Genomic DNA, 26,295 nt, shown 5'->3' with positions numbered 1-26,295 from the left:
ATGGAGCCTTTACCCCTCCTCATTTGGGGGCTTTTTTTAGTTAATTTTAAGTCGTTGCACGCGCGAGTAATACAAAAGCGGGATTCCAGCACGTGCTGCGGGGCGAGAGGAGCGGGTTTGGGGTGAAATCCCATCTCCCAGGTTTTTAACGTGCTGGAGGAGCCGAGAGTGAAAGATAGATGGGTGTAAAAAAAGCATAGAATTGAGCTCCGGGGGTGTGTAGGTGAGTAGGGGTGGATGCGTACAAAGGAGGAACGTACATAAATGAGAGGGTATACAAAAGAGGACACACATAAAAGAGGGTGTATATAAAGAAGGTAAAAGGAGGGTGTATATAAAGAAGGAATATGTTTGCCGGGACTTTCCCTCGGCGGATTTATGAGGGATTGATGAGGAAGATGAATATTCACGGGTCATTTCGCTGCTGTTTTCCTGCGGGGAAGCCCTGGGGGGGAGGCGGCGTTTCCCATCGCACGCCCACGGCGGCAGCGACACGGCGGGAAGCAGCGACCCGCGCTCTGACACCGGCCACGAGCATCCAAATAATCCAGACGTGGGCAGATGGTTCATTTGAGCATAATATTAACGGCATCAGCCCCGCCCGGCACCTGCTCCTCGGGCCGGGCCGGGCCGGGGGCGGCCGTACCGAACGCTGCGCTCCCGGCCAGGTGAGGAGCGCGGAGGGGGAGGCGGCGGACGGGGAGGACCCCAGCCTGCAGCCATCCGCCGCCAAGAAGGTGAAGCTGGAGCTGAAGGAGAGGAAGGAGAAGAAGCAGAAAGTGGACGAGGACGAGATCCAGAAGATGCAGTGAGTGCCCGGGGCGGCGGCGTCTGGGGAGGCTGGTGCTTGGGGGAGCTCGAACTGTGTCAGGGCTTGGTGCTGGAGATGGTCATTGTTTAATCAGGGGATGATGCCCCTGGTTCCATCCCAGATCCCTCCCCAGTGGGCGCAGCCATTTTGCATTAAGAACATTCCCCTTTCCCTTCAAGCTCTGTGCTGTACCGCGGTGGTGGGGCGAAGCAGAAAGTGGACGAGGACGAGATCCAGAAGATGCAGTGAGTGCCCGGGGCGGCGGCGTCTGGGGAGACCGGTGCTTGGGGGAGCTCGAACTGTGTCAGGGCTTGGTGCTGGAGATGGTCATTGTTTAATCAGGGGATGATACCCCTGGTTCCATCCCAGATCCAGTGGGCGCAGCCATTTTGCATTTGGAACATTCCCCTTTCCCTTCCAGCTCTGATCTGTACCGTAGTGGTGGGGTGGTAGAGGGGCTTTGCGGGACTGTCACAGCAGCCTGAAGAGCTGCAGGTTTTTATTTTTGCTGTAAATGATCCATTCTCTCCTCTTCAGAATACTGGTCTCTTCCTTTTCTGAGGAACAGCTGAACCGTTACGAGATGTATCGCCGCTCTGCGTTCCCCAAAGCTGCTATTAAAAGGGTACGACTTGGGTAGCGTTTCACCAGCGGGTGTAGGGTCTGAAGGAGGGTAGGCTAAAATCTTGGCAGCAGCCAGCGTGTGCCCAAAGCTGCAGGACCTAATTCTAAAGCTCGGTTCATGCTCATTTGAGTAGCACTTGGTTGGTATTTGATGGGCTCGAACCGCTAAACAGGAGTTAACCTGTTCTTTCTCCGCATGTCCAGCTGATCCAGTCCATCACTGGCACCTCTGTCTCCCAGAACGTGGTCATCGCCATGTCTGGCATTTCCAAGGTCTTCGTTGGGGAGGTGGTGGAGGAAGGTGAGTGACAAACGTTATCGTTGAGCAAAAAGTTAAGAATATGGGGTAAATTCATTGCTTACAGGACATGGAACAAGGTTGGTCTGCCCCTCTGCTCTGCACTGGTGAGGCCACAACTGGGATACTGCGTCCAGTTCTGGCCTTCCCAGTTCAAGAGGGACAGGGAACTGCTGGAGAGAGTCCAGCAAAGGGCAACAAAGATGATGGAGGGATTGGAGCATCTCCCTGCTGAGGGAAGGCTGAGAGAGCTGGGACTCTTTAGCCTGGAGAAGAGAAGGCTGAGTGAGTTCCCAGCCCCACTGTCCTGAGGGGCCCTTGGCCATGGAAGCCAAGGGGGGGGAGGTGTGGAGCTGCCCCAGGTCCCCTCTGATCCCATCAGTATCGCTGCCCCTGAGTCAGCAGAGCCTGGTGACCACTGACCTCCTGGTTTATCCTCTCTAAGGAGGATCACTGAGAAGTTCTTGCTCTGTAAGTCGGCCTGTGGGCAGGCTGCAACGGGAGAGTAAAGATCTTCTCTTAATACTGCCACAGACAAATTCAGCCCAGAGGGAAATGAGTTATTTAAGCCTCTTAACCCCTAAGATTCTTCCTTTAGGGGATGAGCTGAGATCTCCTTGGGACAAGCGGGAGGGAGCGTGACCCAGCCGTGTCCCTGCTCCACCAGGGCTGGAGGAGGAGCTGGTGCTGGCCTTGATGCAGTTTGTAAAGACTTGTGCCACAAAACGGGGCCTTTACGTGCTGGGATGGCTCTTCCTGGGGGTGATGCAGCTTTAGTGCTGCTTTCTCTGCCGTGTGCCTGAGGTCCTTTGGATAAGCAGCTTCAGGGCTGACGTTAATTGCTTTGTGTCCTTGGCAAGAGGTGTGGATAGAATCACAGAATGGGTTGGGTTGGAAGGGACCTTGAAGACCATCTCATTCCACCCCCTGCCCTGGGCAGGGACACCTCCCACCAGCCCAGGTTGCTCCAAGCCCCCTCCAACCTGCCCTTGAACCCCTCCAGGGATGGGGCAGCCACAGCTTCTCTGGGCAACACGGGCCAGGCTCTCACCCCCCTCACACCAAACAAGTTCTTCCCCACATCTCAGCTCCCTCTCCCCTCTCTCAATTTAAAACCATTACTCTTCCTCCTATCAATTAGTGATTGATGCCCCTGGGACTGACTTTCTTTCAGATGAAAAGAAACACAGAAAGCAGGTTCATTCCTGTGTATTAACAAAACATAAGCTGTAAATGCTGAGCAAAAATATTCACTGTTGCCTTTAAAGTTAAAGCTCAAAGAGCAGGAGGGTGGCTAAGCTCAGCTGTCCTGCTCACATGAACTCTTTGTTTAAAGTTAAAGCTCAAAGAGCAGGAGGGTCGCTAAGCTCAACTGTCCTGCTCAGGTGAACTCTTTGGTTTTGTTGTTTAGCTCTGGATGTGTGTGAGAAGTGGGGGGAGCTGCCCCCCCTGCAGCCCAAGCACATGCGAGAGGCCGTCAGGAGGCTCAAGTCCCGAGGCCAGATCCCCAACTCCAAATACAAGAAGATCATCTTCCACTGAGGGGGCCCAAGAGCAGCAAGAGAAGAGAGAAGTTAGAACACACTTCTGGCTGTGAGCCTTGTGAGTTACAGCAACTGAGGGGGCCCAAGAGCAGCAAGAGAAGAGTTAGAACACGCTTCTGGCTGTGAGCCTCGTGAGTTACAGCAGAGCTACGGGGCTGGAGCTGCTTCAGGAGCTGTGCACAGACTGCAGAGAGCAGGGAGGGCTCCTGTCACCGCTGGAGCCTGGCTCGTCCCCCGAGCACTGACAGAAACGGGCAGGAGCCAAATCCCTGACCTGGAGCTTTGGGCTCTGCTCCATCACAGCAGGGCCAGGAACATGGAAAGTCTCCAGTGTATTCAGCCCCCAGGTGATTCTTTCTGCTGGCGCAGACGGGGGGTGTCTATGGACAGAAGTCTCTTTTTTTTTTTTGTACATTAAATTTGTTATTGTGTTCTTAGTCTTGCTGGGAAATGCTAATTGTGTAATGGTGTCCGTGTGAGTCACAGGAGGGGGAGTGCAGTGTGATGATCTGTCTCAACCAACCCCAACATGTTCCTGAAGCTTCGCTTTGCCCCGGGCGTGTGGTGTCCCATGGGCACAGGGGGGAAGGCTGGGAGCTGCTGTTCTCCAGCCATCACTGGGCTGTTCCTCCCCCAGCCTGGTCAGGGAGCTGTCTAGAAAACAGGATGGATGAAGAGGGAGGGAAAGGGGGGAAAAGAAAAACACCGAAGAACCAGTAAGGAGGTTAACAAGTTTAATTTCTTTTCATGGTTCATAGAACCAATAAATGCATGAGTGGAAATATACTGCAACCAAGTTCCAATACTGCCCAAAACTCAAATTCAAGTTGAGACTTGCACATCACCCACCTGGGGGTACAGGAGGCCCCCAGAGCACGCCTGAAATGTAAGAGATGCTGAGGCCACGTGCTCTTCCCGGGGTAACTGCGTTGGAGTTACACAAAGGACTGAAGTTGGCTCTCGTTATAACACAGAGTCCTTAAATAAAAGGCTCTACAAAGTAAACTTTGCTAATCATCGTTAGTGGAGACAGCGGAGTTTTTGCCCTCCCACACATACACCTCGTAGAGAGGAGATGGATTTTGTTTTACAGTACTTTTTACTGGTATTTGGAAACAAAACAATGGAAATCCTTTCACTTTTAAGCAAAACCATTTAACGTGAGTTGCTGGAGCAAGAAATTTGCTGTAAACGGCCTGGTCCCAGCTCTGCTGCCTCTGCCCTCGTGGGAGGGAGCGGGCAGGAGCTGAGGGACACGGCAAACAGGCACCACCTCCAAGAAAACCCTTCACACCCTACTCATTTCTGAAGCTGGACACCTAGTCAAACAAAAAAAAAAATCATGAAAACATGAGAGAGAAGAAAGAAACCTCCCATTTTCAAGCAATTAGTGAATTAAAAAAGTAAGAATACCATTGCATTCCACCTAAGGCAAGCATTCTTCTATTTCTTGCTTCAACACCAGAAGAGGGAGCAAGCGCAGAAGCGGGAAGGTTTGACTAAAAGTTGGAATTTGTGGGGGCTTTGTGCAGTTGTTAATGGTACTTACAGTGAGCTCTTGGCAGAGGATTTGTTTCACAGCAGCTCTAGATACACAGATGCTTCATCACCTCCTTTCTCTGCTGCTACAAGAACTGCTCACAGCAAAACTCTGGGTCACTACGGAAGATAATCCCATTGCAGAACCCCTGCTGTTACCTCGGGGTTACTCTGTGCAGGAGGCAGCATTGGTGAAGGAAATGCCCGCTGACGCTTAAAAAGTTAAAGTGCATTTTCCTCTCGAGAAGAGGCCTGACGGGCTGCCCCGGTAACATCTTCCATCACAGGCAGCACCAGGGATCTCCCGGCAGAGGCTGGGTCACAGAACGTGCTCCAGAGGAAGGAGCCCGGCTGTTGGACAGGAACGAGGAGGAGGAGGGAGCCTCTCCCATGGCGGGGGGAAAACAACAGGCAGAAGCCACAGCACCCCAACATCAAAGCCAGCCCAGGTAAGTGGGTGCTGAGCCACAGCACCCCAACATCTGAGCTGACCCGGGGAACTGAGGTGAAGCCTCCCACAGCTCAGCTCCCGTGGTGCTGCCAAAGGAGCACCCCTCCGTTTGGTTTCCCTCGTGGCACCCTGCTTCCAGAAGGAAGGTCAGGCTCTGGCTGCCCCTGTCACGTCTGGCTGTAGGCACTGGTCAGTCAGATCTTGGCAGAAATACTGGACTGGGGCAGCACTGCCTGCCCCACGCTGTCTGCTCAACCCTGGACTCATTCCAACAAACGTTATTTGGAGCTCCCTTCAGTCTAATGGAGTCACACACGGAATTAAGATGATGATCTGAAGAGTGACAGTTGTTTTAATCACCGTCCCTCTCTGACATACCCTCTGTTTTTCAAAGTGAAAGCTACCAACCACAAGGAATTTGCTCTTGGCTCTGCGCAAACCACAGACAGCAGAGTCTCTGCATCCAGCCCAGCACCGCGAATACGTCCCCATTTCCCCTGGCACTAAAGAAAAGCTCAGATGATCTCAGGAGTGCCCGCTAAGGGAAGCCTTCAACAGCTCCAGAGCTGGGCAAAGGGATGAGTATCCAAAAGCACAGCAGAAAAACCAAACCTAACTCCTTGCTTTTGTGCAGTTTCCAGGCCTCAGCTCATCGTGGCTTGGAAATCCGAGGCCGCTCCTTGCAGAGTGAACATGATTAATCTCTTGTATTACTTTAGCTACACTAATTTCAGTGGAGTAATGCTTACATATTAAAAAACAGAAAAATCCATTCAAGTTTTAGGGAGTGTGTTCAGCCAAAACACACAATAAGGGTGACCTAACCACTATAGACAAATTATTATCCAATTAATAAAGGAGAATCGTATAATCTGTCACTTTCCCTAGCACATAGTGTGTGGCCACTGCTACCTGTCTCACATGCACTAAAAAGCCTGTGCATCAGAAATGGTACATTTACATGAACACAAAAGGCATCTGGAAAAATCCAAATCAAAGTTTGAAATAAGACAAACTCCAGCAAACTCAGCACACAGTAAAGACGCTGTGTGTAACGGGAGGGGGCTGGAAGTCACAACCCTCTGTATCCAGAGAGCAAGTTCTCTGCAACAGCTTCTCCCTTCTTTCTTCCCCTCCACACTTCTAGAGGCTATTTCTTTATAAGTTAAGTCAATCACCAACCAGAGACACTTCTTCCTCTTCAGGGAAGCAGCTCCAGAAGAGGCAGGAATACAAACCTCGCTCAACCCAACTGCTGCTCCTCATCTCCAGCCCATAACGAGCAGTCCGTAGTGAAAGCCTCTGATCCACACACCAATATCCCCATTAAAAGACATTTAAGACCAGGTGAGAGCTCAGTGCTAATAAAAATACACGAGTGTGCAGGAACACAGACAGCGATTCCCTTGTGCAGCCAGAACTGCTCTCTCAGCTGTGAAACTCTGGGATACAATGGTGTCAGGACAGTGAGCATCCCAAAGAAAACACACAGGTCACCTCATTCGATGACTTAATTGACTTCCTTCATCCCTGTTCTTCGACAGTAAAATTAAAGAAAGCTTAACCAGTGCTTTGTAATAAAATAAATTAATTCCTTTGTGTTTCTACATCAATAAAGCCAAAGATTGTGGGATTAAGTGAGAATGAACCAGGCTAATTTACTACCGATTCTGTCTTGACACAACAAATCACTGGTGAAAAAAGAAGCTGAAGGAATTTCTTTACTAATCTGACGCTGCTTTTGAGTGAATACTGAGCTGTAGTCCCTTCCTCCACAGAGGGAAATCCCTTCTGCATCTCCCATACACGCCCTGACACAGGCTTTCACATCAGAGCTCTGAGCAACGTTTTCTGCCATACCCACTCTGTCACTCCTTGATGTGGTGAAGCAACTACGCTCCTCGCTGTGTTGACGTGTGTGATAGGGCAAGAACACAACGAGGAAGGCAGAAACTATCTCTAGGTGTTGCCACGAAAGCTGAAGGCTGAAAGCCCACTGTCATGGGTGAAGAGACATGGAGCATCCTCCCAACATCTGACTTTTTGTTCGCAGGCTGACCAGTGCCCTGGTTCAGTGACAGGGGCAGCACCGTACTGCCAGGGCAGAGAAAAGTGACTGCAAACAGGTAACTCCTCCTTGTTCCTTCCCTCACGCTCAGCCAGGCCTTCCTTCCTTCCTTTCTCCCTCTTTTAAGTTCATTTTTGCCATCACCGTTGGTTCCCATTCTCCGAGGCGATCGGTCTCCAGGAGGGTGGCCCGTGGAGCAGCGATACCATGGAACAAGCCGCCGTAGTGCTGGTGGTGGTCACTCCTCCTGAGCACCTGCAGCCCGCGCCTTCTGTCAAAGCTGGAAGAGGGGATTGTATTTCCTAATTTCCTGCAGGAGGCGAGCCTTGTCCATGTTGGCTTCCGCAAGGGCTATTTTCATGGTCTGAAGCTCCCTTTGCAACTCTGGCACTTCCTTTAACTACAAGAGACAAACCGAGAACAACCAACCCAGGAGTTACTACTCCGATCTGCTGAAAGAGAAAAACCAAAGCAGGAGCTTTTGAGCTGAATTACAGCATGTGACACACCCACACACAGCTCACTGACAACGTGACCCAGTTCAAGTCACAGAAACACTTGCCAACTGGTGCCTGGTGACTTCCCCACCTGCCATCAGTCAGCTCAGGCTGCCAGTGACTGCTTTCTAATGACTGTTTTCTTCCAAAACGTCTCTTCACCTTTCTAAGCACAGGAAAATGACTTGTGGTGGGCAAGGTTTTGTCCTGCACAGCAGCTAGCTGATTCTGGCTGAAAATAACTATATAAAAAAGCAGGAAAAAAAATATATTGGCTCTGCATTCTTCTTTTATAAGGGGTCCTGACACGCCTCTAAAGATTTATTAAAATTAAGGTGATAGCTGGAGCAAGCAGATGCCTGGCATTCCTCTATCTCCATGAACAAAGTTAATTCTGTCCTCAGATGTTGTCAGTGAAATCTCACTGTGGTTTCATGGCACAGGAGTTTTTCCTTCGGCTCTCAGATTTTTACTCACGAATTTAGCCTTGCATTTGTTCCTAATAAGTTTAACAACATCAGAAAACAAACTGAAGCTAAGCTACTGTGACACTTATGTGCTCCAGTTCTGGTCAGGGCCCTGTTTCACAAGATGCCATGAACAGGAAGAGTAGGAAGTCTCTGTGCTAAATGGAAGAGAGACAGGTGAGAAACAAAGTGACATGTCACCAACTAATGAAAAGAATCCAGAGTCCCAGGCCAGTTCTGTGTCTAGTCAGCCACATTGCTCCCTTAATATGTATTTTGCCATAGAAAGTGATCAACTGAGTAGATCTGGCATTAAACAAGAAGTAGAGAACACTGCATGTTTAAAAATAAACCAGTTATCGGGCATTCCGATGTGTGGATCAAAATGGAGAGGAAGTTCAAACTGAACAGCAGAAACTTCAGGTGACATGAAACTCCCTGGCTGTAAGACTTACTCTACTCTGGCAAAACATCTCTTTCTTTGTGGGACCCTCCTGAATCCTGTTTGTCTAACAAGGAGCTGGACACAGTGAGAAGATGGAGCCAATTAAAAAAAAAAACAAACAGATTTCTGAAAGGGAACAAGAGTTTATGCTGGGCAAGGTATCCTTGCTTCTTAGAATGCCTGTGAAAGGAGGTACAGGCAGCTTTTCTGTGCACTCGCTATCTGCAACACACCACACCTACCTGTAACTGCAAACACACAGACAAAAGACTTAATTTTCCAGGCTGCTGCCAGCTCTCACTGTCCAGACAGCAGCAGCAGCAGTGACTCACCTGCAGTCCACGTGTTCCCGCTGCCGGGGCCGAGACACCCTCCGCTGGGGCCTTCTGCTCCTGCAGAACTGACACAGGTTTTTCCTGTTTTGGTGGGCCCTCCCCTTGTGGAGCTGGAAAGAGGTGTAGAAACATCCAGGTGTAGACATTTACACAACAGGGTTCTCAGGACAAAACGAGTAACTTTAGCTTGCTTTTCTTTTTTTTGGTTTGGTTTTCCCCTCCTTTTAAACAAGGGGGGAAAAAAAAAACAATGTCATTCTCATTTTAAAATGGAGAAACTCAGGCAAGGGAAGAAGCAGTAAATCTGTCCTGACTGTGTGAGCTCAAAGAGACATCGGGCATGAATTCAGGCTGCCAGTTCATTGTTTTAGGTATTAATCTGTTCTGCCTCAGGTATCAAATTTGCTGTCCAAACAAAACAACAAAAGCAGCAAGAACTAGGGAGGCAGGAATGCAGGCATCCAGAGATGAACACAGCAGAGCAGGCAGAGGAACTGGGTCAGAAGCAGGGGCTGCTCACACACCAGAGCCCATCCTCCCCAGCAGGAACCATCACATCTCAGTTCCAGCCTCCTCCAGCACCAGGCACAGCAGAGCATTCTGCCTCCAGCACAGCCTGGGGAGTGCCAAGGGAGAATAAAATCAGTTTCCCAATGCTGCTGACCTGTTACATAGAACACTCCATCATCTCTGCGCTTCACAATGACGTGATCTACTGCCAAGGTGATAGGAACAGGGCCAGGGGAGGTGGGGTATACCCGGGGGCTGTCATCCTGGGAAAAAAAAAAAAAAGGCAGAGAAGAGAAGAGATCAACTGCTGTGACAGCTCTGGCAACTCTACAAAGGGTTCCCCTTGCCTCCAGCCTTCACAGGAGCAGCGTTACCGACTGGCAGCTCTGCCAGAGCTCACCCACCATAAGGAAAAGCCTGGCTTTATCTACAAGGTTGCATGGGAGTGGGAATCTGTGCAGAAAGCAATTCCACAGATCAGAACCACATTTTGTCATACCCATAGTAAAGACTGAGGAGAGGCCTACGACCCTGAGGGCTGCTCTCACAGCTCTCATCCTACAAATTCCCAATTCAAACCCCTAGGCCAATATTCCTTAGCCAAAAAAAGCCAATGGCCCTTAGTCTGGAGATTTTCAAGCAGTTCATCCTACAAATTCCCAATTCAAACCCCTAAGCCAATATTCCTTAGCCAAAAAAAAGCCAATAGCCCTTAGTCTGGAGATTTTCAAGCAGCGACACTGGTTCCTGCTTGTCAATGGAGCCAAAGCATTGCTTCCAAAAAGGTTTAATCGTTAACTTCTCTCAGTGCCCCGCTCCTAAATAATGTTTTTCATCTGTAATTCTCTAAAAGCCTACAGAAAAGCTCAAATATTTCCCATTTCATGCAAGCACTTGGAGGGAGAGGTATTTAATTCTTTCCCTTGAGTTTGCAAAATTGGTCATCGATGAAGCTGGGGAGAGAGTCTGAATGTCAGGCTCCCATTTCTCCACTCAACAATTCCACTGTGTTACTTGTTCACCCCTAAGGCGGTTTTAGAAGCAAAATAAAACATTATCAGGAAAAAAGAGCCTCTACAGAGGCCCATAGAAACCCCACAGCATCCTTTCCCAAGCAGACTCTTGCAAGTGAGCTCTGCCCGAGCTGCCGTCCTGGGGGGAATCTCTGGTTCCCCACACACTCACCTTCAACGTGATTTTGGCATCCACAACTTCTATCTCCATGGGGATCACCTCTGGGATTATTTCATCCTCAAGAAAGGGGCCAAGGTTGGTAAGGAAGGACATGAAGAGCTCAGCTGTGTAACTGTGGACCAGCATATGCAGGAAGCCGTTCTGAACAGCGAGGGGTGAACGCACGGCAGCGCCAGGGCCCACTTCAAGACGCAAACACACTTCTGGCTGGGTCTTACTAACTTCAGGGACTGAAGGCTTCTCGACATCTGGATCTCCTAGAGCTAGAGAAGAAAGATCTCAGTGCAGAGGATGGCATCAGTAATAACATATAAACTCAAAATAGGTCTCTTGAAAAGCCATTTACTATTCAGATGCAGAATAGAGTCAAGGTCACGACGACAGCAGCCCAAAATCATCCTTCGCATGGGATGAATCCAAATTTCAAACGACTAAGAGTCCACATCACTGGAACTACCACCAGAACTGGATCATTTAAGGCCCCAGATGCATCCCCCCCTCACACCATTACAACCAGCGATAGTTTCAGGCACACCAGCTCACCAAGCTCACGGCTCGGCTCTCCAGAGAGACCAGCGCTCCCACCGCCTCAAGGCCCCTCAGCTTTAGTCCCAGTTCGCCCCCTGGTGGCCACGGGCAGCACCGGCAGGGAGGGACCAACACCCGGAACTGGGCTTTTTTTCACTTTGGGTTTCGTTTCCTTGGGACTGGGTCGGGTGGGGTCTTCTCCGTTTGGTTGGTTGGGTTGGGTTGGGGTTTGTTTGGTTTTTTTCAATTCGAATTTAGCCCTAGGGAAGTATCCTAGCCCAGAAGCATTACTCTCGGGGCACGAATAACTTCAGGGTTTCCCTAGGAAGCTTTATTCACTCTTTTAACTCATTTTGTGCATCCCAGCAGTAATTTAAAAAAATCCCAGTCAGTGATTACTAGGCACCATAGAGTTTGACTAGGTAAGCACTTCAGAAATACCTTTCAAATACCAGATCTGAACCCCTGACAGGAAGATTCTTAGCATTCACGATCCTTCACACGCAAGTCGTATTCGATCCTAAGTACACTATACATTAACACTTCAGTACCAGTTAAAATGGAATATTCCCTGATGGTGGCCAGTATAAAAGCCATTTATAGAAGTGAAGCTCCAAAAGCAGCAGACTCCAAGAGCCTTACCCAGATAACCACGCAAATACTGCCACATCCCAACGTTGTTCAGTTGCTCTGGAACCACGTTCATTACTTGTAAAGCAACAGACAAATCATCGCCTCGTGCCTCTATTCCACAGTTCACCTCATTCATCTTCAACACCAGGACAGACACCTAAAACAGCAAACGACAAGCTCATTTATTAAAAAAACCCAACCACCACCGCAGGGTTTGCTTCCAGATTGGCTTAGAGACAACATTAGAGTGAAAAGGAACAGAACTCTGACCAGCTGAAGGCTGGGGTCTTCACTCTGTGAAGTGGAGCTGTTTATTTCAGGAGATGCTCCACCCTCGTCCTCTGCCATCAGGCTTCCTCTACTGCCTGTGTCATTGTGGACCTGAGGAAGATGCCCTGAGGGAAGAGGGTCCAGGCTGGGTTCTGAAATGGAAGTAACAACAACAACTCCTCAATTCTGTTTCTTTTTCTGGTTTTAAGAAGTCCTGAACTCAGTATCTCATGGTTTATCAGCCTATGCCATCCTCTGGGGAGCTCAGATGAATTTAAGCAACATAGAGCTGAAGTGAAAGATGTCTGCTGAAATGCTCAGCAGATCTTATTTCCAACCAGCCTTTACTAAAGCCTATGCTTATGTTATCCTAAATGTTATATGCCATCCACCCACCTGCACACATTCACAGTCCTTGCTCTAGTATGTTATGTGCAGGGGTCACCCTCCCCACTCATTTACACTCCTCATCTCAAAGAAAAGGCACCTATAAAAGCAGAAAGAGCCATTATGGGTGAAACAACTCAAGACCCTCAAAAAGGAGTGGCACAAGTGATTTCCATACGAACACTGCATGACTAGGCTGCCCAGAGCAGAAGACTTTACTGATGTGAAATAAGAGCAGGAGAGAGGGTACAGCCAGGCTCTTGTTACCAGAGTCTGTGAGCATCACGAAGCCGTCGCTGCCGTCGCTGTCCACAGACAGCCCGTCCTCGGGGCCGCTCCCGTCCACAGACGTGGTGTCGAAGGAGTGCTGGGACAATGTCCTCTTCATGGAGAAGAAACGCATGCGGCCGCTGCCACCCCCACCTGGAGTCACTGCTCCCTCTTCTGCTTTGGGCATGGAATCCCTACAAAAAAATAAGTGAGAAAGGCAAACAGCTCAGCCTCCAGACTATACAGATGGTGGGCTGGACTCTGAACACTTGCAAGTCAGACTTCAGTGTACTTAGACCATCCCCAAGAGATGAAGATCTAACTTCTCTCTAATCCAAATGATATAGAAAGAAAGCAAGCAGTTGGCCTGTATTTCCCCCCGCCCCAGCAGCTTATCATGAAACATAGGAGAATGGCCCACTCACTTGGCTGGGGGGAGAGAGAGCATCTTCTGCATGGTGGAGGTCATCTTCTCCCGGCTCAGGCTCAGAGCGTCTTTTGTTATAGACATGGCTTCTTTGGTGAGGTCCATAGTCACATGCAGAGCTTCCTTGGTGGCATCCTTTGTGATATGCAGTGCACTAGACAATTCCACCTCTATGTTCTTCAAAGGGATGAGTTCTGCCTGGCCATTGAGAGTGATGTTTCCCCTCTCCAAGGGCTGTTTGTCTGAGGTCGGGCTAGCAGGGAGAGCGGGAGGGCTCTGAGGATGGCTGCTGGTCTCCGCTGGTCTTTCTGCAACCAGGGCTTCCACAGCTTCATGTGCTTCCTCAGCTTCATGTGCTTCCTCTATCAAACCTTTCTCCTCTATGCTCTTACTATGTGGAGCTGTACTCAGAGCTCCATCGCTTGCGGATCTTGGGAGTCTCTCCAGTGGTGCACTGGTTACACTGGTACCTGTAGTTTCAATGCCACTGCCCTCTGGGACCTCTGAGGTACTGCCCACCCCCTTCTCCGAACTGCTCTCTGATTTCAGCTCCTTCTCTTCAGCCACCAGTCCCTCCTTGCTGTCTGAAGGCGAGAGCTCGGACTCGATCAGGCTCGTTGTGTCCGAGTCAAGGGATCTGGGCTCCAAGACCCCTGGAGCAGGGTTCATGAGTAGGGCCACTTCAGCACTATGGAACACAACCCCTACACAAGCTGACAGAGAATCTAAAGGAGACCCAGTCACCTCCTGGGTGTCTTGGGCCAACTGCTCCTGTAGTGTTTGCAGAACTTCTTTCATCCTGAGCAGCACCAAGTATTGGTAGTGGTTGAGACGAACTTTGACATGAACAGATGAGGACACAAGCACATGGATATCTGCAGAGGCTTCCAGCTCCTTCTCATCTACTCCATCATCAACTTCACAGTCAGATTCTCCCAGGACATCCATTGTCTCTGGGACCTTGGAGATGTTCTTCAGATCCTGGTCTGTCTTCGATCTTTGACAAACCCCATGTTCTCTGGAAAGGTTCTCATTCTTGGAGTGATTGCTAAAGCTGGCAGAAGGCTTGATTTTCAACTCTGAGGCAGCCAATGCCTGTCGTTTAGATATCTGAGCTTGCCCCCATCTCTTGGGAAGGCAGGCCCAAATGGAAAGGGGAAAAGGGTCAATAAAGCTAAGGGCTCTGCCCTTGGAGCTTTCAGCCCCCTCAAAGTCCAGGGAAAGCTCAGTGAAATTCATTGACCACAGATCTTCAGAGGCAGAGGTTTTATGTAGCAGCTGGGGAAAGCCTGGATGCTTCTGAGGCTTATCATCTACCTTATAGGCATGGCGCAAGAAAAGGGTGTGGAGGAGACTGAAATTGTCCTGAGACCTTGGGAACTTAGTGTAGCTGGAGTGGAAGAATTCTGAACTGGCAAATTTACGGAAGAGGCTCTGGAGGTCCTGGCAGGTGCAGAACGGAGCGTGGCGGGTGTTGGTGGCTGTCATCTCTGATGTGCAAATGCAGAGCGTCTGTGGACGATCTTGATGGTCAGTGACTTTCTTCTCCACGGGGATGTTAAGCTGCATGGAGGAGAAAGACATTATACATACAGCAGTGAGAAGGCCAGAAACCAACTTTTGGCTACCTGAACCATCAATTTCTCCTTGAAACTTTTCATAGATACTAACTTGCCTGCCTGTTCTGGACTAGACCTCAAGCACCTCTTTTACTGCCCATAAGACCAAAACAAAACTAACACAAGTGAGAGACAGAAGAAAGGCAGAGCGCTTGTTTTCTCATTCTGGACTCCAGCTTTGTCCTGGTCTCATGTTCCTCCCACGACAGGGAGGGAGAGAACACTGAAGGCTGGGAAAGGAAGGGAATGAACGGTACCTTCAGCCGGAAGCCATCCAGTCGAACATCAACGTGCTCATCATGCTTGCCTGAGTCCTCCAGCTTATAGATGGCTTTGAACTGCTCCAAGCTGCGATAAAGATCCAGACAGAAGAGGTTTATCCAGAGCACACTCGCTGTATCCAGGGTAAGCATCAGGCCATTCAGCTGTACATACAGGTTTGGGCACGGAACTAGGATGAAACAGAATTGAGACACATTAATAATAGCAGAAAAGGCACTTCAGGTGGTCTGCTGCTCTTGGTGCACTCAGACAACCAACGCAGAGGGCTTCAATACCTACTGGAAGACAGATCTCTCAATAAAAGGGAGAAGCTGTGGTACACCAGAGAAAAGAAATATCTCACATCAAGCCATCTGCAGAGCACTCAGAGCACCCTACAGTCCTACTCCAGTGCTAACCCATGCGGCAGAACCCCAAGAGCTGGGCAGACACAGCAGCTCCTTCCATACATTCCTGGATAACTTATTTGGCAAGCACCAAGTTTTCTGCCTTCACCAGACAAACTCTCTCTCACTTTCCCACAGGCAACAAAAATATTAGAAAGGCAAACATCAGAAAGCTAAATAAAAATGGACACCCAGAGAATATGTGACAGGGTTAACACACCTAAAAAAATTAAGAGTTGACTGATTCTTTAAGAAACTTATGAAAGAAGGTGCTAACCTTGGTGTATTACCTGGAAAGTCCTGATTGTCTGGGAAGTAATACTCTGTGAACTCAATATGGATTGCAGAGACCTGCTCAGGAAGTTTGAAGAATTTTCTACTACATGAAAGCAAGGTGGAAGGCTTCTTACTTTGTTGACCAGCTGTAGAAACCTGAAAACACAACGGTAAGCAGTTGTGCAGAACTCAAATTCAGCAAAACAAAGTGTCCTAGTAACCCTGCAGTCTCCTGTATTCAATCCATCTCATTTACACATCAAACATACCCTGCTTTCAAGTAAAAATAAATCCTTTTCCTACCTGCTAATACTGCCAACTCCTCTCCTTTGAGGGAGTTTAGTTCTTTATGTCTCCTGTCAGTGCTAGTAAGAGCCATGACAATCAGAATTAGGTGACGTGAATAAACAGAACTGAAATCTGCTACAGCTTTCTTCAATATTAACAGCATGTTGGCAAGTTTCTTACAGTTTCTGGCACTGGTTTTGCTCTTGCAACGGTTACAGGCCTGATGCAGCCCAGGGATGCTTTCTGTCCTGGGTCAGAGAGCACCAGGGAAGACTTATTACTCCTCTGTCAAAAATCTGTATTTTCACTAACTTCTCAAAGGCCTGAAATGTTTTTGCCTAATGCTTGATTCAAGTTTAGATGCAGAAGTTCTGTGGTTAAGCATGCAATTTTCCCTGAACACGAACATTATCAGTTCATACTTGGTTTAAGAGTTTTACATGCAACATAATAACAACAGCATTTGGGTTCTCTGGATGGAGTTTTGATTGTCTTGGATGACATAGGATTTGTGTGATTTATTTGAATCATATCAGATTAAATTTCTTTTTTTTTAAAATGACGTGAACACCTCCACACACTGCTCAAATCCCCACCTGGTGAACATCCAAGTCATCCACTCGAACTACCACACAGCTGGAGCGAAGCCGGTTCCAGGGAGGGTGCCGGAGCCGCGGCAAACTGGTGGGAGGTACACGGCCCTTCTCTAAGGGACTCTTCTGAGGACTCAACGAAGCGTCTGTGAGGATGGAACAGCAGAAACAGCAGGGTTTTACTCATCTCCTTTGCAGTGAACTTCACCATCAATACCAACACGTATGTGCTTACAGAGCAGAATTAACAGCCCCAAAATTAGAAACAGATGGGCACAGTTCGGCAGGAAAAAAATCTTAGGACTTTTGAAGGAAGAACACTGAAAGATGAGTGTGCTCTGTAGCAAGAGAACACAATCTTCAGCCACACTTTAAGTATTTGATTTACTCCTTATATACTCATTGCAGACAAACTCAATAAATAAGCTAGGAAAGTGATGACTGCAGTCTGTTCGTTCTTGCTGCAGTGTTATTCCAGTATGATAGCCACTCTCCTTTGCCATTATAGTTATGATTTTTAGTGTGCTATGGATTTCTGCACCAACAAATCAGCCTGCTAAAGCGGGGAGAGGTAACTAGAGATATTGCTGGATGGAACAAAATTGTTACCATTTCCTGCTTTACTAGGAATTTTATCAAATACCATTACCTGGTTTCCTTTTGAAGGGGGAAAGTGGAGTCCTGGCAAATGCAGGGTCTGTTTCTTCATAAAGCTTCTCCATCTTGCTTTGAAATTCACTGACCAACTTCTTTGCCCACTGTCCCCGTGTTTCCATCGCTTCACTGTACCGCACCCAATGCTTGCAGGCATCTCCTGCAGGAAAGCAAGCATCCTGGCATTAAAAATGAGCTTCCTGGATACACGTAACCCTCCTCCCATGCCCCTTAATATATGCAAATGTGTACAACATTCCTCTTTATTGATATCACATCTGGAATACACAATATGTAGATAATATGTGAAACAAGTGCAGGCTTTCATACACCAGCAAGTGTTCCAAATTCAGGTGTTGGGAAGAAAGCCAAGGTCACTTTTCCTTGATTCTTCAGTTAACTGCAAACAGATTTTCTCCTGGGATACATCTGATAAACCTTCCAAATTGATTAGGCATATGTAAGAATCAGATTCAGAGCTTAAGCAACTGAAAATGAATCCAAAGTTTCAAGTTTATGTCCTTACAACAGACAGCAACTTATTCCTCTCTCTGAACTCTGCTTTGCCAGCAACTTGTCAGTCACCCACCGACAGGTAAGTTAGATTAACCCTGCCTGCAAGGATTTAAGTCCCCTGTCATTTCTGTAGCCCTTCTTCCAGTCCTGCCTGAAGCCATATAGCACCACTGTTCTTCAAATTCTTTTTTACCCCCTCCTCAAGCTGGAAGGCCACACATTCCCGTACCTGCCCTGTGGAAAGGATAATAGTCAAAAGCCATCCTCCTGAAGGTGAGCTGTATGGCACCTCCCAGCATCCCGTGCTTCAAAGTGCCTGTGAAAAACAGAAACCACGATCAGGTCTGCAATCCCAGTCCTGATCCAGAAGAACTTGGAACAACAAGGCTTTGATTGCAGTCACTGATTGATTGTCATCGTGGCCAGTATTAGGGTACCATCTTTTAGAAAGCTGTATGAAAATCTTGTCTTAGGCAAGGAAAAGGACAACTGAATGTAACAGGCCACCAGTCTATATCGTGACACCCAGACCTAGAATCTCAAATACCAAAATGCAAGATCCCAACGCTTCCTGGGCCCACTACAAAAGCCAGCACTTGTGCTTCCAACCCTTCTGTTACAGCCAATGAAATAAACACAACAAAACTGAACTCGGATGTTGATAACAGCAGCTCAGGAGGTAGCAATACACAGACTAACTCAAGAACACCTGCAGTAGTGATGGAGGTGGGTAGGAGATTTTATTTTTATTTTTCTTAAAGGGAAGATGCGTGAAAACAAACATTACAATTTGGATCAGAGATGGCTGTGCAGAGAGAGAGGTACCTTTTATGGCAAAGAGAAAAAGGTACTTGGAATTCTCTCTCAGCAGGGGGCAGCCAGGAGTAAAACGGACACCAGTTGGCAAAGCCTTGCTCGAACAGAACATGGAAGGCAGGGAATGGTCTGTCAAAGGTGGCAAATGTCCTGAACGCTGTCAAAACAAACATTTTCTCACCAAGTGGAACGATGGCACTTCATTCCCATTGCTCAATACCAGACTGTGCCTAGAGCATATCCTCTGTCATGTCAACTAGGTCATCAGCAGCCATGCCCACTGTTGGACTTCCTGTGTTTGTCCCATGGAGCCAAGAAAGATTTTCCAATACCTAGTTCAGACGTACAGAACCCATCTCTCCATCAGCCTGAACAACTGCCTATTGCCTCACTGGGGAACAGGAACATGAAAGATGCTAGTTTTCAAGAGGAAAATCCTTCTTCAAGACCAAAAATAAATGACTGGATTGATGTTTTCCTCCTGCAGGAACCTCCTGATGCTGCTCTCAGTTACCTGACTCTCGAGTGTGGCTGTCATCACAGATATGCAGGTCCAAGCGTGAGATGAGGAGGTGGTACGACGACTCTTTCATGTCGTGCTTATCAAAGTATTGACTGATACTGCTTGCATTCAGGCTGGCTCCAAATGGCTGAGACCAGGACTGCTGGGTACTTGGAGCAGGTGGTGTGATCTATTAGAGAGAGACAAGCTCAGTAAGAACTAATAGAAAGAAAAAACCTAAAGAAATAGAAAAGAGATAGAGGTTATAATGCAATTAAAAACAGCTCGTGCAATCTTCCAGACTGCAAAGCATCAATCTATAGAAATTGAATTGGGAGTCCAGAAATCTGGATCCTCTCCTACAGTCTCATGAGCAAAACTCTTTCTCTGTGGTTCTGCCTCCTCTACATCAAGCTACCATTCATTTCTTTTGAAATATGCTTTAAGAGTCTTGGACAAAAAGGGCTAAGTATTCTTGATCCCCTCCTATGTAATCTCACTGCACTATGTGCGTAGCCGTCCTTCCCCAGAACTTCCACCACCAGCAGTGATATTCCTCTTCCCTCATCCTCATCTCTGAAAACAAACATCCTTGTCTCTTTTGCCCTCTTCCCTATGTATTTACTCTGTGACATTCGTCAAACAATTACGCGGCGAAGCATTTTGAAAACAAAAAGCAGTAAGGGAAGTTCAAGGTCACTGGCAGAAGCAGCTGTTCTAAGGTTCTCGAACACTGCTAGACTATATGCAAACCAAAGAACAATTGCAAAAATCAAGAGCTCTCTCCAGAGTACTAGAAAGAAAAAAAAGAAACCCAAACAACAACAGTGAAATTGAATGTCAATGTTTTCCCTTGAGCATCACAGCTCATTATGGTTTTATGTCATAATTTATTATACCAGAGTCCCTTCCCCCAGGCCTATGCAGATTGTCATTCAGAGGCAGAAAAGATTATTTCTAGAACATATTTATTGCTCATTACCAAATCAAATCCTCATGGGACCCTCTGCAACTTTCCATGTGCCAGGCAAACCTGGAAAGCCATGCAACTTAACCCCGCTTTTTCCCCCCAACAGACTGATTCTAGCTCATGACTACATATGAACATTCTCTGATGCTCACTGGCAACGAATCCAACCCCTTTGGTCACCTCATGACTCCCTCACCTGTACAGACTCCGGTGCCAAGCTCTTCCTCTGCTGGGCAGACTTCTCCATGGCTTCACTCAGAGACTCTGCGTATTTCATCATTGCTTTCAGCTGAGAGTCTGTCAGCACCCAGAGCAGGTCATCAAGGAGAAACATCAGCTTAGATGCCACCACATTGCAATCTTTGGTCTGAAATAGCAAGGAGGAGTCATGGACTTTAAGAATTGCAGCTGCCGTATACACACGTTCTTCTGCTACGGAAGCTGTAGCAGAAATAAGAGATGCTGCTCTGAAACTCATCTAAGAGAGGTTAACCTGTCTGGTGGATGTCCACTGTACCTCCTCTGAGAAGGAAAGTAGTCAATGCTTCCTCCTCTTAAGGAGGCAAATAGCTCACTGGTTTTAAAAAAAAAAAAAAAAACCAAAACCTCCCAGATGTTTTTGTTTTTGTTTTTTTTTTTTAATCATCACATATCTATTGACAGCTAAAAATAAGGCTACCAGGCTTTCATCTCCCAGTCAGGAGATGACAGCTTCTCCTTGGGATGTTTGAATGGATTTAAAAAACTTACTCCACACGTTATCCTCCCCTGGGAAACAAACTGCTTTGACATTTGGGAAGAACACAGCTGTCTCCAACAGAAAACACAGAGTGATAGAGCAGCTTGGGCTCAACATTTGTGAAGGAAAAGAACGGTTGCTGAGGAATGTGGGAGGAAATATGCATCATCACTGCACCAGGCAGGGAGAACATATCCTGCAAAGTATGGAGGAAACTCTCACCCTTCTCTTGAGAGAGATCTGGATCCTCCCCTGGTTGGTAATGAGTCTCAGAGGAGTAGTGATAGGATCCTGATCGCCATTGTCAGTGGCATCCGCTTCTATCCGAAGTGTCTGCCAAGTGAGCTCTTTGAATGTCAAAACCTACCCAGAAGGAGAAAATTGGGAAAATGATGAGATTTTCAAGAACTTCAAGGATTAAAAGAAACAGTCAGAGGGCATGGAATAAAACAAGGCCACAGGAAGTGATTCAATGCACTTTTCTTCTGTGTTTCCAGTACAAAACTAAAACCATGTCCCAGGTAACATCCAACCCCCTCTATCACACTGAGTTTAAAACCAGACAAATCCCAAGGGCATTCAGAGCTTTTCCAGTTCCATTCTCTCAGATTAGAAATGCTCAGAGAAAGCCCCAAACACAAGTCAGCTCTCAGCCACTCTGTTCCAGCAAACAGTAGACAAGCTCAGCAAAGCTCCCTGCAGTCACTGTACAAGAATTCAGACAACAGCCTGATTACCCCCCAGGACCAGGGTAGCACGAGTGTGCACGTCATGATGGGCAACATGAGATGCCTCCTCACCTCTCCCCTCTGTGGGTCAGTGATGCGGGTGAGCCGCAAGTCGCTCTGTTGCCAGTTTGGGTTGACGCTGTAGCCTTGGAGCTGCCATAGCTCGAAAGAAGCATGAAAGGCCTTGGAGTGAATCTTGATGGTGATGGAGTTGACAACAATAAACATCCCCTCCACGACCTTCTCAGCAAAGCCATATTCACTGCAAAGAGAAGATCTCTCAAAGTCATCTCCTGCTACAATTAAAGGCCTGGGAGAGGTAAGGATACACATGGAGAGACCCCAAGGTTTATAAACAATATTAGAGCCACCTAAACCTGAGTGCAGACAGGATAACCACCAAGAACAAGGGCCACCCACACCCCAGTAGCACATCAGAAAGAAACCACAGGGCTCAGGGTCTGACCTTTGACCTGCAGCAAGAGCAATGGGAGACTGTCCGTTGGGTGGCCGAGGCTCTTCACATGTTCGCATCTCCACCTCCACCTTATCCAGGTACTGTGAAGACACAACATGGGAGCGATAAATACAAGCCCCAGACTCAAGCTCAGCCCACCAGCCCTAGCTTTGAGGCTCCAGGGCAGGAATAAACAAGCTCTGGTGTCTCACGCCTCTCCAAGAGTCTCATGTGTTAAAGCTCTCACAGCGCCAGTGCCAGGATCGTTGGGTAATCTGAGTCCCCAGACGTGAGGGGAAAACAAACAACAAAACCCAGGCACAAGGCTGCCCTGGGCTTCACTGGGAGTTCAGCACAGCTCCATCCTGTAGTGAAATGTGGGTCTCACGGGAGGTCACCCGTCCCCAAACAGGACTATTCTCAGAACTCCCCTTCCCCTGTGTGCTAAGGGCCTTGAGGATTTAGGTCAAAATGAAAATCTGTGTATGATTTCACAGTTTCCCTTTGCAGAGTTTCTCTCAAGTAAAGGAAGAAAAGCAATGAAGGAAAGATGAAACATTACCAGGCAGATTGGGTGTGTTTTCAGCTTTGTCCACTGGATCTGAAACAACAGAGTTGAGGTTACAAGAGTTATCTTTGCATCGGAAAGTTTGAGAAATCACAGGAAACCATTTGAGTCTAAAGTTCTTCTCTGAGAAATGCCCACGGTGACAACACATCATGTCTCACCAAACCCAGGCCAAGCAGACTCCCACAGGCAAGTGAAATGACATTCCAACCACCAGACCTATAAATCCAGCTTAGCTTTTGGATCTCACATATCATCACGAGCAAAGATACTCTGCGGGTCAAATTCTGATTCTTCATAGTCCTTTATAGAGAACATTCTTGTCCTTAAAGAGTTTACAGTTAATTGCTGCTGTTACTGGAAGTCAGGTAACACTTCTGAAGATCGTGCACAAGCCAAAAATATTCATTTTATTTTCTTACAGCAACAATTCTTCTGCGGTTGTCGTAGGAGGGAGAACAAATGTTTGTTACTAAATTAAGCAGATCTAACTCTAAAAACAGAGCAGATCAGATGAGCAAGACAGGCTCATTTTTATTGTCACTTGGCAGGGAAGAACCGTATTTCTTTTATAGCAAGTCTCTTCGATATACTAAAAATTTCTGCATTCATGTAATGCAACTATGGTTAGTACCCACTGAGATTAAACAATCTGGCCTTTCATATCAACTGGAAAAAAAAATATCAATCTTTTGCTTTAAAAAAGCACAATGAGAAAGAATTTGTAAGAGGAGTTCAGTGTGCAAAAGTGCAATCGTTTGCACAATTTCAGTGATTACGCACGTCAATGGATAACTGTGGGCACAAAGGCTGAGTGCAGAGAGCACAGCTTTTCACGTGCACTGTTCAGACATTTCTTACGAATTGCGTTTTCAACAATTAAGCCTCAAGTTCAATTTATTTTTACAATACCTCACAGCATTAGGCTTTCAGAGAACTGCACCCCATTTCTCTCTGCTTCCTATTCCTGTTGGAGGTCTGTGTTACTTCTTTAGCATTAAAATAAGTCAACATGGATGAAGGAAGACACAGAAAACTCCCTTGCTATCAAAATGACCAAACAGAGATGCCTGTAAAATCTCAAGTGACATGGAGGGGATGAACAGGGAAGGATTGTTCACTATTTCTTCCAGTAACAGTGCCAGAAGGTCACTGACCAGAACTAGTGGTGGGGGTCAGGAGGATGGGGCCGGTCTTTTTTCAGTGGTGCCCAGGGACAGGACAAGAGGCAACAGGCACAAACTTGAACATAAGAAGCTCCACCTAAACATGAGGAGGAACTTCTTGACTTTGAGGGTGGCAGAGCCCTGGAAGAGGCTGTCCAGAGAGGTGGTGGAGTCTCTGTCTCTGGAGACATTCAAACCCACCTGGACATGTTCCTGTGGGACCTGCTCTGGGTGGCCCTGCTCTGGCAGGGGGTTGGACTGGAGGATCTCCAGAGGTCCCTTCCAACCCCATATCATTCTATGATCAGAAATTCCTAAATTGAAGGAAGCTGCCAATGAAAGGCCTCATCTGCCTCTGGGGACACAAGCGCAGGCTCCTCTGCTCACCCTGATGGATGCCTTGTTACAGTAGACCCGGGTGATGGCGAGCCAGGTGGGCAGCTCCAGCACATTCTGCAGCACCTCTTCATCCAGCTCCAAGTTGGTCAACTGCCCCTGCCCTTTCAGTGTGCTCAGGTTGATTTTGTCTGGAGAGAGATTCTTTGTAAACCTACGAGACAGGAAAGGAGATACTCTAAAAACAATGCCCAGCAAAGCTGGAGTTAGAGGAGCCTTTAAGAGAGCTATTTTAAGTATAAAAATCTGTGTGCTGTTTTGTTAAATCTTTTCTGACATTTTTAAACCCAGGGCACGCTGGTTGCTCCAGAAAATAAATGTCTTTACACTTTGACATTTGAAGGACTTTGTTGTTTGTTTGTTTTTTGGTTTAAATCAAATTCAAGTTTGAGAAACTGAAAATTCCTTCTAAAGCACTGGGAACCTGGGAACCAGAAAAATTGCCCAAGGACAAAACCAAAGCAAAGCAGGTCAGCAACTTCACTCCCTCCCGAAGTGCCATTTCAGTGGTGAAGGGTTTAATGATCTAGATTCTTTTTGAATTTTTTGACACAGGAAAGTAAAAGGTCATTAATAATCCACTTTCATGGCTGTTTCTTTAAACACCGGGCTCATGGTCCAGGCTGCTCTTTGGTCAGTGGGTCCAAGTGTGCAATCTAACTCCTCTCCCACTGACCAGCCCAAAAGTTCTCCTCCCCTTTTGGTGACCAGCAGCTGCTGCTCTCCCTGGTTGCAATTTCTCCTCCCAAGTGCTTCTGCTCTTTCCACCTCCCTTGTATGCAACCCCGTATCTTTAGAGCCCTCATGTGTCTGAGATTTAAATGCAACAGATGAAAATTTCAGCAGCACTGCCCAAGAGCAAATCTCTGGGGCAAATCCGAAGATCTCTGACTTCATTAAAATCACTACAGCCCCTAAAGAACCAGTTTAGAAGGCACCAGACCACGGAGGCTGTATGTGTGGCAGCAGCACCCCACCGGGACGGCTGTCTCCATCAAACAACCCTGAGGTGCAAAAGGGTCCCCATGGAGGGAGTGAGGCAGCTTGCAGCAGGACACTCCGCAGTCACAGGATTCAAAGCTGAAGATTTCCTGCCAAACAACTTACCCACGACCGAACCCAGGGCTTATTCCACACATTCCTCCGTGCTAATGCTAATTCTAATTCTGTACAGGGGTCCAGAAAGCGGAAGAGAAAGAAAGACCCTATTGTCAGCGTAAGCAGGATTAGGCTCACAGTCACACACTGCCGCTCTCTCCCCTTTCCTGCCCAGCAGCGTGGGGCTGCTCCTCTGGGGAAAGCACAAAGGGCATCTTGAACAAAGTCTTTGCTAAAAGAGGGGAGGGGAGGAGGAACCAGAGCCACGCTGCCAGGGTGGCAGCTGATGTGGCAACCGTAGGAGCACGAGGTGTGGTACAAAACTGGCTGAGACACCAGAGCAGCTGCTGGTCAGTCAACCCAGGGCTTCCTGGGGCAAAAGTGCTTTCCCAAAGCAAATGTTTTGTTGGGAGAAATTCTGACGGATGGCAAAGAGACCCTGATGTCAACCCTACGCTACTGATACAGCGACTCCTGTAAGAGGAGGGTGACACAAACCACTGTGAATGTGCCTACTACTGCTTTTTACCTTGATCCCTGCAGCTTTAGAGGCTTCTGCCGGTACAGAAGCCCGAGTCAGACATTTCCATGTCACGCTGTCACCTCCTTCCCCCGAGCCGAGGGTACGCACTGACAGCTGATTAAAGACGGGGTTTGTAACACACCTGCCAGCATCTCAGGCTGACACGTTCACTTTGAACCTGTTACTCCCTTTAACTGGACACCCTCCTGTTTAAACACACCCAGGAAGGCGGCCAAGTCCAACACAGCTTCTCAGCATCTGTACAAAGAAATAACATATTCCAGAGTGTGCTACAGCAGCTGCTCCGCTGGTGGGGAGAGGCAGGGATATGCCAACTATCTGTAAAATTTGTGCTTGCAGTCCTGTTGTGAGCACTCAATCTCATGCACTGCTGAAAATTAGACCAAATACCCCCAGAGG

General features: G+C 47.7%; 2 protein-coding genes across 2 annotated transcripts; one reads left to right on the top strand and one right to left on the bottom strand.

Moving 5' to 3' along the window:
- Window positions 1–398: 398 nt before the first annotated feature.
- On the top strand, window positions 399–3,716 carry TAF11 (TATA-box binding protein associated factor 11). Its single transcript, XM_014953608.1, has 5 exons — window positions 399–808; window positions 1,349–1,436; window positions 1,640–1,736; window positions 3,145–3,276; window positions 3,355–3,716. The coding sequence occupies exons 1-4, from the start codon at window positions 399–401 to the stop codon at window positions 3,273–3,275; spliced, it is 726 nt and encodes a 241-aa protein (XP_014809094.1). The 3' UTR covers window position 3,276; window positions 3,355–3,716.
- A 278-nt stretch (window positions 3,717–3,994) lies between these two features.
- On the bottom strand, window positions 3,995–25,393 carry UHRF1BP1 (UHRF1 binding protein 1). The gene is made up of 21 exons (XM_014953607.1): window positions 25,362–25,393; window positions 24,246–24,432; window positions 22,687–22,725; window positions 22,134–22,225; window positions 21,740–21,929; window positions 21,162–21,302; window positions 20,397–20,567; window positions 19,243–19,420; window positions 18,142–18,228; window positions 17,392–17,556; window positions 16,746–16,888; window positions 15,876–16,017; window positions 15,175–15,368; window positions 13,297–14,861; window positions 12,869–13,065; window positions 12,215–12,366; window positions 11,954–12,101; window positions 10,775–11,046; window positions 9,744–9,852; window positions 9,077–9,189; window positions 3,995–7,735 (listed from the first exon to the last, which is right to left on the bottom strand). The coding sequence occupies exons 1-21, from the start codon at window positions 25,391–25,393 to the stop codon at window positions 7,610–7,612; spliced, it is 4,443 nt and encodes a 1,480-aa protein (XP_014809093.1). The 3' UTR covers window positions 3,995–7,609.
- Window positions 25,394–26,295: the final 902 nt, after the last annotated feature.

The sequence above is a fragment of the Calidris pugnax genome, unplaced genomic scaffold (assembly GCF_001431845.1).
Source record: "Calidris pugnax isolate Ruff unplaced genomic scaffold, ASM143184v1 scaffold245, whole genome shotgun sequence".
NCBI lineage: Eukaryota > Metazoa > Chordata > Aves > Charadriiformes > Scolopacidae > Calidris > Calidris pugnax.
This window is presented reverse-complemented; position numbering and strand designations above follow the sequence as displayed.